At 43.9% G+C, this 11,547-nt stretch overlaps 1 protein-coding gene across 1 annotated transcript; it reads right to left on the bottom strand.

Annotated features, from left to right (window-relative positions):
* Positions 1-296: 296 nt before the first annotated feature.
* LOC308164742 (complement factor H-like) lies at positions 297-10,101 on the bottom strand. Its single transcript, XM_080538763.1, has 11 exons — positions 9,986-10,101; positions 9,620-9,710; positions 9,343-9,419; positions 7,375-7,563; positions 6,741-6,923; positions 5,900-6,094; positions 5,628-5,795; positions 4,928-5,098; positions 4,512-4,706; positions 1,117-1,284; positions 297-684 (listed from the first exon to the last, which is right to left on the bottom strand). The coding sequence occupies exons 1-11, from the start codon at positions 10,047-10,049 to the stop codon at positions 665-667; spliced, it is 1,521 nt and encodes a 506-aa protein (XP_080394889.1). The 5' UTR covers positions 10,050-10,101; the 3' UTR covers positions 297-664.
* Between the last annotated feature and the right edge of the window lie 1,446 nt (positions 10,102-11,547).

Genomic DNA, 11,547 nt, shown 5'->3' with positions numbered 1-11,547 from the left:
GTTGTAAGTCGCTTTGAATAAAGGCGTTCGGTAAATGCCAAAAATGTCAAATGTAAACAAATAACAAACCATACCAGTATATCCATAATGAGTCAATGTTTTGCAGACACATGGAGAGGAGCCATTGTGTCAGTCCAATGAGACTGTGCAGTAAAAAGTGTGTAGTGCTACGTTGTAGCGGAGGTATCTCTGTGAGAGACACAGTCTGAAGGCCTGTTCCCACTCCTAGTCCTTCTGAAATCAACACAGCTTCGTGTGAGCTGTATCTGGTGAGATGAACGACAGGGGAGAGATGGTTCTGGAAACAACAGTTGGTGCCTTTATTTTATAGCTAGAACAGACAGATAGACAGACACTTCACTGGGCCCGAATCCTGCTTTCATTTGAGTTTTCATTTGATAATTGTCATGTATAGTATGTGATTCTGAACCATGATCTGAGCATATCCACACCACATGATGATCTGAGCATATTACCCCGCCCGCATCCACCCACTGATACACATACACACACACACACACACACACACACACGCACACACACACACACACACACACACACACACACACACTACAAAACAAAACATGTTGTTTCTTGATGAATGCGGATGTCCACACGCCGGCACAGACATATCCACATCTCTCTGCAGAAGGCAACAACCTCCTCAACGAACTCCCACTTGAACTGGAACACACAACAACAATCCACCTCAGATCCTCCATTCAGAACGGGATTCATTATGACAGTATACACCAGCAAAAGAGGATTGTGGGTAGTTCTTATTCCTGTGCTGATGATGTTGTTGAATGTGTCACTGTTCCTTCCTCTGTGGTATGGTCTGTATTAAAGTAGCTTACAGTAATTGCACAGTAATCTAATTACAGTAGAGGCCTGTTTAATGTTCCCACTTTTCACAATTTTCCCATAATCCAACGCAGTCTGCTGTACTGTACTGTACTGTAAAACACATGTGTGGTACTTTACTGTACACTGTAACTTACAGCCATTTACTGCGGAAACAACAGCCACGTTTTGCAATTGATATGGAAACTATAACAGACAGGTTCAACGTGAATCTGGCCAAACTGAAACCAAAGATAACCTCCTTAAGCGTACCTTTTTCACAGAGTGGGCTTGGTGTCCATCCAGCCGCTGTGCATGTGGCATGTGGTTGCCTTTGATACCCCCTCTTACAGGTGTAATATTGACTTTCCCTCAGTCTGCTCTCTCTCCAGACACGGGGGTAGCTCACTAGGCTGTCATGTGGATCCCCACAAGTGATCTCTGGAATGAGAGTTAATATGTTCAGGCTTTACGTCAATTATACTGTACCTGCAGAATAACACACAGTAGTACATAAGACATATTACTGTGTGTTACTTTGCAGATACAGTATAATTCACATAAAGCCTGAACATGTTCATGTGTTAGATTAGATTAGGTTCAACTAGGTTTTATTGTCATCGCAGAGTACAAGTACTAATCGACAAATTGCAGTTCAGCATCAAGCCAGACATGCAAATAGTGATATAAGAACATGATATAAAGAAAACATGACAATGATATTGATAGGAAAATGTGCAATGGTGTGCAAACGTGTATGTGCAGAGGTAGTATTGTAAACATCAGTTTGTTGTACAGTTATGAGCTATATATACAGTTAAGGTAGCTTGTACAGTGCGGTAGTTCATGTACAGTATGTAAAGTGCAAATGTATAAAATAAGCTATATCAAGAGACATGTGCAATGTGCAATATACAGTATGTGTAAAGATAGTATTGTAAACATCAGTAGTGCAAAGGTTATAGAGTGATCACATTAACCAGGGATGTGCAACCATCAGAGTATTGTCATTGTCTTTGCCCTTGTATCCCAGGGTGGGGATCCTGTACCTCCTGAGTCTCTTTGATGGTAGGGGGGTCAAACAGACCTGAGGATCCTGTACCTCCTGTGTCTCTTAGATGGTAAGGTTAGGGGTCAAACAGACGTGAGGATCCTGTACCTCCTGAGTCTCTTAGATGGGAGGGGTCAAACATACAGTGGATGGGGTGCGAGGTATCCTTGATGATGCTTGCCACCCTCCGCCGACAGCGGGTTGCCTGGAGGGACTCGATGGTAGAGAGTTTGATGGTATGGAGTTTGATGGTAGGGAGTTAGATGGTAGGGAGTTTGGTGGTAGAGAGTTTGGTGGTAGGGAGTTTGGTGGTAGAGAGTTTGGTGGTAGGGAGTTTGGTGGTAGAGAGTTTGGTGGTAGGGAGTTTGGTGGTAGGGAGTTTGATGGTAGAGAGTTTGGTGGTAGAGAGTTTGGTAGTAGGGAGTTTGGTGGTAGGGAGTTTGGTGGTAGAGAGTTTGATGGTAGGGAGTGGTAGGGAGTTTGGTGGTAGAGAGTTTGATGGTAGAGAGTTTGGTGGTAGGGAGTTTGGTGGTAGAGAGTTTGGTGGTAGGGAGTTAGATGGTAGGGAGTTTGGTGGTAGAGAGTTTGGTGGTAGGGAGTTTGGTGGTAGAGAGTTTGGTGGTAGGGAGTTTGGTGGTAGAGAGTTTGGTGGTAGGGAGTTTGGTGGTAGGGAGTTTGATGGTAGAGAGTTTGGTGGTAGAGAGTTTGGTAGTAGGGAGTTTGGTGGTAGGGAGTTTGGTGGTAGAGAGTTTGATGGTAGGGAGTGGTAGGGAGTTTGGTGGTAGAGAGTTTGATGGTAGAGAGTTTGGTGGTAGGGAGTTTGGTGGTAGAGAGTTTGGTGGTAGGGAGTTTGATGGTAGAGAGTTTGATGGTAGAGAGTTTGGTGGTAGGGAGTTTGGTGGTAGGGAGTTTGATGGTAGGGAGTTTGGTGGTAGGGAGTTTGATGGTAGGGAGTTTGGTGGTAGAGAGTTTGGTGGTATGGAGTTTGGTGGTAGGGAGTTTGATGGTAGGGAGTTTGGTGGTAGGGAGTTTGGTGGTAGGGAGTTTGATGGTAGGGAGTTTGGTGGTAGGGAGTTTGGTGGTAGGGAGTTTGATGGTAGGGAGTTTGGTGGTAGGGAGTTTGATGGTAGGGAGTTTGGTGGTAGAGAGTTTGGTGGTATGGAGTTTGGTGGTAGGGAGTTTGATGGTAGGGAGTTTGGTGGTAGGGAGTTTGGTGGTAGGGAGTTTGATGGTAGGGAGTTTGGTGGTAGGGAGTTTGGTGGTAGGGAGTTTGATGGTAGGGAGTTTGGTGGTAGGGAGTTTGATGGTAGGGAGTTTGGTGGTAGGGAGTTTGATGGTAGGGAGTTTGGTGGTAGAGAGTTTGGTGGTATGGAGTTTGGTGGTAGGGAGTTTGATGGTAGGGAGTTTGGTGGTAGGGAGTTAGGTGGTAGGGAGTTTGGTGGTAGGGAGTTTGATGGTAGGGAGTTTGGTGCCAATGATACGCTGGGTGGTTTTCACCACCTGTTGCAGGGCCTTCCGGTCGGGCACATTGCAGTTGCCGTACCACACTGTGATGCAGTTGGTGAGGATGCTCTCGATGGTGCAGCAGTAGAAATTGGTCAGGATCCTGGGAGACAGATGGGCTTTCTTCAATCTCCTCAGGAAGTATAGGCGCTGCTGCCCCGTTTTGACCAAAGAAGAGGAGTTGAGGGTCCAAGAGAGGTCCTCGGAGATGTGGACCCCCAGGAACTTGAAGCTGGGAACACACTCCACCTACATGTCAATGATGTAGATGGGGGAGTGTGTGTGTGTGTGTGTGTATGCAGCCCCTAGTTTTCCTGAAGTCCACAATGATCTCCTTGGTCTTCCTGGTGTTGAGGGCCAGGTTGTTGTCAGCGCACCACACCTCGGGATGTTGGACCTCCTCCCTGTAGGCCGACTCGTCATCGCTACTTATCAGGCCTACCACCGTGGTGTCGTCTTCGAACTTGATGATGGTGTTGGAGCCATGCATCGGCACGCAATCGTGGGTGAAGAGGGAGTAGAGGAGAGGGCTCAGCACACAGCCCTGAGGCACGCTGGTGTTCAGGGTGAGGGTGGAGGAGGGAGGAGTGGTTGTCTAACTTGACGAGCTGGGGTCTGTTGGTTAGGATGTCTTGGATCCAGTTGTAGAGGGAAGTGCTGAAGCCATGGTCTCTGAGTTTGGTGACCTGCTTGGAGGGGATGATGGTGTTGAAGGCTGAGCTGAAGTCAGTGAACAATATCCTTGCGTGGTTGTTGCTTGTGTCGAGGTGGGTCTGGGTGGAGTGAAGGGGGGACAAGTCGGCAACGGACCAAATGTTCAGATTTAATTATGAAAGATATAAATAAATTGGACTGGAAAAATGGAAGCTCATTTGTGGGTGGTGACTTAATTTATCTTAAAAGAGCATTGATTCAAAACAAATTGTTTTACTGAAACGTTGTTGAAAATCAATGACACACTCGCTAGATAAGCCACGATATTGCAATGCAACGGATTCTGTGAGTTACATTTTTTGGAATAAAAGTCAGAACATTTGGTCAAAAGTGGTCGACTTGTTCCGCCTTTCACCAGCTGCCGTCATATATGCGTTCCTCTGTGCACGGTGCTGTATACCTTCACATCCAGGTGTGGATGACCAGCCTCCGCCCTCTCGGCACGTTACGGTGTCTGATGACTCATGTGTGCCGATGGTCCAGTATTCTGGAGCACAGTCCACTCTCACTGTTTCCTCAGGTAAGAACACAGTCTTGTCAGCAGGTGCATATGTGCTTCCTCTTGTAGGTGCCAATCCCAGTTCACATTTTATCTCTGTATTTTGGAGAGAAAAAAACATTGAATACAACACATGTTCCACGTGATACCTTTTCACGCCATACCGACCAGTGTGTTCATTGGTTTGCTAGTTCTTGTCACACTTAACTTGATCACTCACCATCACAGGATGTGGTGAAAAAACTATTCTAAATGGTTGGCCTGATTAGCATGTCTAAATCTTACAAGTGAGATGAATATGAATATCATAAGCTCACCTGAACAGGTCATTATATTGTCCCAGCCATTTTCCTCGCAGGTAGCAATGGGTAGGCCCATTGGCTTGTAAAATCTCTTACAACTGTAAGCGAGTCTGTCATTGTGATGGTATCTTGATTTAGGATTTGTAATCACAGCATTTGGGATGAGTGGCAGGTCACATATAATCTCTGAAGGACATGAATACAATTACGATACAATCTGCAAACATTTCTAAGATCTATTGTCTCGACATTAGCCTACTGACTCAACCCATTATTTATTTTTTTACGTATGACCCTAACAACCTATGGCAACAATTACTGTATGTTTACATTTTTGCCATTTAGCAGACACCTTTATGCAAAGCGACTTGAAACAAATCCATTTGACTAAGTAAGTGAATCATCTATCCACCAGTCATAGCAGGAAAAAGTAATCTATGCTCAGGCCAAGGGCCATTGGCAGTCATTGTGCTAAAAGAAGGAAGATCTTTTGTTTTGTTTAATGGCACAGAGGAAACAGTACAGGGGTGAAGTAGGTGTCTCAGGAGAAACAGTGCAGGGCAGTAGTAGATGTCTCAGGGGGGATAGTTAAGGCGTAGCCTGAAGAGATGGGTCTTCAGTCTACGGCGGAAGATGGGGAGTGATACAATTATGCAGAAACTATACCGGACAGGTTTAAAGTGAATCAAAGATAACCTCCATATACAGTATGTACCTTCACAGAGTGGGTTTGGTGTCCAGCCAGCCTTTGTGCATGTGGCATATTGCGCCATAGCTTTATATCCCCTCCTACAAATGTAATACTGAGTTGCCCTCAAGTTTTTCCGCCACCAAGTTTGGGGAGAACTCACTAGGCTGTCATGTGGATCACCGCAGGTTTTCTCTGGAATGAGAGTGAACATGTTCAGGCTTTATGTCAATTATACTGCACCTGAAAAGCAACACACAGTATTACATATGCGTTCCTCTGTGCACGGTGCTGTATACCTTCACATCCAGGTGTGGATGACCAGCCTCCGCCCTCTCGGCACGTTACGATGTCTGATGACTCATGTGTGCCGATGGTCCAGTATTCTGGAGCACAGTCCACTCTCACTGTTTCCTCAGGTAAGAACACAGTCTTGTCAGCAGGTGCATATGTGCTTCCTCTTGTAGGTGCCAATCCCAGTTCACATTTTATCTCTGTATTTTGGAGAAAGAAAAACATTGAATACAACACATGTAAGTATGTTGAAATGTTCGACAAAGGGTGTTGGGCAAGCTGCTCTGAACATGTATTTAACTAGATCACCAATGAATTTTCAAGGAAATATGGTGAACTACACTGAAGCTACTCTTGAGAGAAATATTCAGACAAACACAGCATTCAGTTACTGAAAGATGACCAGTCCATGTGACTGAAAGATGACCAGACCATGTGACTGAAAGCATGTGACTGAAATCACAGGGAGAGAAACAAATGTGTGAGGTGGAGCAAAGTAGTTAACTACAGGAAAACTAATAAGATCTGAATTTAGTAGAGCTACCACCAAGCTACTACAAAATGCAGTTAAACTGATTGTTACATGTAGTGTAACTACTCCCAGAGGCGTTGCTAGGATGGGGGGGGAGTAGCTGAGTTTTTGGTTGAGGGGTGCGCTAAATCGACGCCGATGCGCTACATGCCGATATTTTCTTTTTTATAAAAAAAACAACAACTTTTTTCCAGGATCCAGAGATCCGGGGCTATTCATAAAACATTGGGGGCTCGAGTGCTGCTACTCCCCAACACTGGGTGTTAGGATGGGATAGGCAACATGAACGAGGGGGGTGGTGATCGTATCCTTACCTTCACACCCAGGTGTCGGACTCCAGTCTGCTCCATCGCCTGCTTTTGTACATAGAGGGGATCCTACTTGAGCCTTCTTGTACCTGATGTTACAATAGTAACTCAGAGACTGATTCTCCTTATACTGTCCCTGATGGCCAAATACCCTACCGTTCTCTATCTGAGGAACTTCACATCGGATCACTGTTGAAGAACACAGAGATAAGACAGATGTCCATGTTATTGTTGTCATTATTAGTAGTAGTACTACTTTGTTGGACTGTTGAGGAGCTTGTTTGTTTATGATCGTGATCGGGTTTGTGGAATAGGGCAGGCGTTCCAAAACTTGTTCATCTCTCTGAACGCAGTGCAATCTGACAACCCAATCATACATATGTTAGACAATGTCAGGGACGACAAAACAGCCCTGGACTTTCACTCGAAAGGCAAATGGCCCCCTTTTAGAAAACATTCACTTCATCAACTGGTTACTTAAGGTAACAAAACACTGCCTTGATTGAATCAATGTATTCATGTACATGTTATCTCTGTCATTTGGAAGTATGAAATATGGAACAGATGCAGAATACAGAGTAGTTTTGACAATGTTAGATGGGATAGATGGCAGGAAGGAGGGAGGTGATCACATCCTGACCTATACACTGCGGCGTTGGATTCCAGACAGCCCGGTGGCCTGTGTGTAGACATGCAGGTGCAGGTAACCCTCTGTCTGGATGCATATACCCGCTGTGACAACTATAATTCAGCCCCTGGGTCTCCTCATAGTCTCCCATCGTACCAATCACAGTTCCGTTGGTTATCTCGGGAGCTTCACATCGGATCTCTGTTGAAGAACACCGAAATAGGAACATGTTCACGGTTATGATCGGTTTTATGGAATACCGTGCCATTAGGAGTTCATTAGGCCAGGCGTTTCCCCACCTGTTATATGTGACAGCAGCTGGTGAAACCGGGAACAAGTCGCCAACCAATGTCAAAATGTTCAGACTTTTATTCCGAAAAATGTAAATACATTTCCACATTCAACGTAGTCAAGTCAAAATACTGCAAAGCAATGGATGCGGTGAGTAATCCCCACTGCTACCTAGTTAACTATAACTAGTGTTGTTCCGATACCATTTTTTGATCCCGATACCGACACCTGACCGTGCAATACTTGCCGATACCGAGTACCGATCCGATACCACGGCGTTTGAAAAAACAAAACAAAAAACATGTTTTTTGAGCCGCATACTCAGCTTGATGTAAAATTATTGCTAACACTTAGTCTGGCACTGCTCAAAACCTTTGTAAAACAGGAAAAAATACCAACAGAGAGTGAATGCTATAGAACTTTTTTTTATTGTCTACCTGGTATGGTGACAAGAAAATCAACCCCTTATAAAACCTGAAATGTGGCTCTCACAGATGCCAATCAGTGCAATATCCATTTAAGATATAAAACAGTCGTAGTAGTAGTGCAACGGCAAGTTAACATTTACAAACAAAATAACTTTAAGATATAAAACAGTGGTAGTAGTAGTGCAACAGCAAGTAAACAATTACAAACAAAATAACTTTAAGATATAAAACAGTCGTAGTAGTAGTGCAACAGCAAGTGAACATTTACAAACAAAATAACTTTAAGATATAAAACAGTCGTAGTAGTAGTGCAACAGCAAGTAAACACTCAAACCTTACTTCTGATTAAGCAGCATCACTGGCAGATTAGCCTTGAGAAATACAAGCATCTCAGCGTTTTTGGCACTCAGCCTGTTCCTCTTATCATCTAAAATATGTCCTGCTATGCTGAAAAGTCGCACGCTATCTACACTTGTGCAAGGTGCACAGAGGAAGACCTAAAACTCTCGCGCTAATAGTTGTTGTTGCTATGGGCCTTAGCCTAGCTTTAGTGACTTCCTGCTTGCGGGGTCACATGACGTCGCTGAACACTACCTACACTACGTTCGTGAAGTCGCGCTGGAACTCTGACCAGCACTCGTGGAACGCCTCTCGTCCAATCAAAGCACTCGGTCCCTTTATGACGTCGAGCCCAGTGTGCGCTTCGGCGCTCTTGGAGCGAATCGACGAACGCAGCAAATGCCGTATGATATTCGTGGTATTGAAAGTCCTTGCGTGCGTTCCTCCGCGAGGAATTTCTTTTGAGCAGACATTACAAACTGCATATTTGTTGTCTCTTTCCGACACTGTGTAAATTTGGTATCGGGTGTTATTATTTGTTAGTACTCGCCGATACCGATACCAGCATTTTTGTGCATATCGGTGGCCATGCCGATACTAGTATCGGTATCGGAACAACACTAACTATAACACTACTTTACCTGGTTAGTAGGCTCACAAAACAAGCTGTGTCAGTTGACTAGCGAGTGTGTCATTGATTTTCAACAACACTGAAATGTATTTCCATTTTTCTGAATAAAAGTCTGAACAGCCGACGTGTTCCCGGTTTCACCAGCTGGTGTCATGTATTGCATACATCGGTAAAAGGTTTTACAACTGGTGCAAGGTTTTGGGTGTCCTGCTACCATTGTGTTCAATTACATTCATGACATTAGTGGTTGTCATGAGTTGATATGAATATGAACATGCTTTCTCTTCTTACCCTCACATACAGGGATAACATTGTCCCACCCTTCCACCAAGCAGTTCCGATGGTTGGTCCTGCTCACCATAACGTGACTGAGGTGAACACAATTAGGACAACGGAAAACATTTACTGCCAAGTTGACATGTTAACAAGAATATCCACCCAACGACACACTGGACCTTTCAGTGTCTTTTTATGTATTTCATCTCTGCATTCAACATTTAGTGTAGAAAAAGTGAAAAAACAAGTAAATAAATATCTTTCTTAAAGTATTGAAAATAACAATTCTTACCCTTTTCTGCATTTGTAAAAGACAAAATCATCTCCGACATGGAAGTCTGCATCTGGTGCGTCTGCATCATGTGCGTCTCCACATGACTTTACTGAAAACAATAACAGTTGATTAGATGTGTTGCCCTCGGTAACACTATATGTCACACTGTCCATATTACAAGGTAATTAATTATGTAATTACAGTGTAACAAGCAATGTAAGTACACATTGTTACATTGTAATTACAGCATACATGATTCCAAGAATACACCCATGAGGATGTCCTGTGTGCACAATATGTATTTGCTCAATGAACTTTAATACACCAAGCAAACATAGAAATAGTCTTTCTATATCTATAATATTGTAGGCAGAGTGATCTTACCTTGACCACTCACAAGGGTGAAAGTGCACAGCCATAATACAAGGATGAAGCTTTGGGATAACATCACAAATTCTGACGTTCTTACCCACAGGAGCAAGTAACAACTGATGAATGCAAACGCTCCACAGAGTTGTCGTAGGTAAATGACCTCCTGTTGGTTAATGATTTGCAATAGTCTCCTCCTGAGTCGATGTCTATTAGATTCTACTTTATTGTCATTGCAGAGTAAGTAAGTAAGTAAGTAACGTTTATTTATATAGCACAAAATATACAACGACAAGAGCCGCTCAAAGTGCTTAACAGATCAAATATATAGAGAAAAACAAGATAAAAGAGATAAAATACAGATTAAAGAAAACTGATCAAATAGACACAAAGAGTGCAGTGTCGGGAAGGCAGGCTCACCTCAGGTCAAAGGCCAGACTACAAGCACTAGACAATGAAATGCAGTTTAGCTAACCAGAAGTGCAAATAGTGATAGAAGAACATGATATATAAACAAACAGGAGATAAAAAAAACATGACAATGATAGTGATAGGTACAGTAAGGCATGTACGGTAGTTTAGGGGTATATACAGTTATGAGCTATGTACAGTTAAGGTAGCTCATGTACAGTATGTAATGTGCAGATGTACAAAAAGAAGCTGTATCAAAGAGACGTGTGCAATGTGCAATATACAGTATGTGCAAAGGTAGTATTGTAAACATCAGTAGTGCAAAGGTTAAAGAGTGATCACATGACCAGGGATGTGCAAGCAGCAGTAGTGCAGTGGGCGGGGGGGGGGTGCTGAGAGTCATTGTATCCCAGGGTGTGTGTGTGTGTGGGGGGGGGGGGGGGATACTGACAGTCATTGACAATGTACCCCATGTCGGTGGGGGGGGGGGGGGGGGGGTGTTCATCAGAGTGACGGCTCTGTGGAAGAAGCTGTTCTGTAGCCTGCTCGTACGGGCCCTGAGGATCCTGTACATCCTGAGTCTCTTATGGCGCTTTTCCATTTGTCGGCCCGGGTCGGCTCGGCTCGGCTCGGTTCTTTAGCTACCCTTCACGAGCAGGAACTACAGGGCCGAAAGGTACCTTTTTGCCAGGCTGCGTGTGACGTGTGACGCTGCACACCGTTGATTGGTCAATGGAAATCGTCATCCCATGTTCATAGATTTCTTCGCTAACCGCCATCTTTAAATACCACAACAGATTTCTCTCTCGGAAAATGTCACTTACTGTTTCTGTAATAACGTATTAATAAAGATTAGAAAAAGTATGATAACCATAGTATTATCTTAGTTTAATGTAATTTCAATGCATCATAGAACTTTTATTTACAACAAGCATAACAAAAAAATCGCTATTATGGCGATGTCCTGTGCCTATGCTGTTCCTCAGTCCAGCGGCAGTCAAATGCAGGTAGATTCGCGTCTTGCTCCCTTTAACACATGTCGGTTTCCCTGGTTGCGAGATCTAAACTATTAGAACTGAAAGCGGCAGGTAACAGGCACGTAACATCCATAAGCTGTATATTTAAATAAATATATTTGACTACCAGCAAGACACCGGAGCAATCGT

Source organism: Nansenia antarctica (assembly GCF_963989245.1).
Source record: "Nansenia antarctica genome assembly, chromosome: 9".
Classification (NCBI taxonomy): domain Eukaryota; kingdom Metazoa; phylum Chordata; class Actinopteri; order Argentiniformes; family Microstomatidae; genus Nansenia; species Nansenia antarctica.
The sequence above is the reverse complement of the archived record's forward strand: the minus strand, read 5'-3'. Positions and strand labels throughout refer to the sequence as shown.

Bases quoted from the DNA above. Each gene is read 5' to 3' on its own strand.
- LOC308164742 (XM_080538763.1), bottom strand. From the start codon at position 10,049: ATGTTATCCCAAAGCTTCATCCTTGTATTATGGCTGTGCACTTTCACC. The intron at 9,711-9,985 runs GTAAGATCACTC...TATTGTTTTCAG, and splicing joins CACCCTTGTGAGTGGTCAAG to TAAAGTCATGTGGAGACGCA. The intron at 685-1,116 runs GTACGCTTAAGG...TGTGTGTTCCAG, and splicing joins AAGCCCACTCTGTGAAAAAG to TTCAAGTGGGAGTTCGTTGA.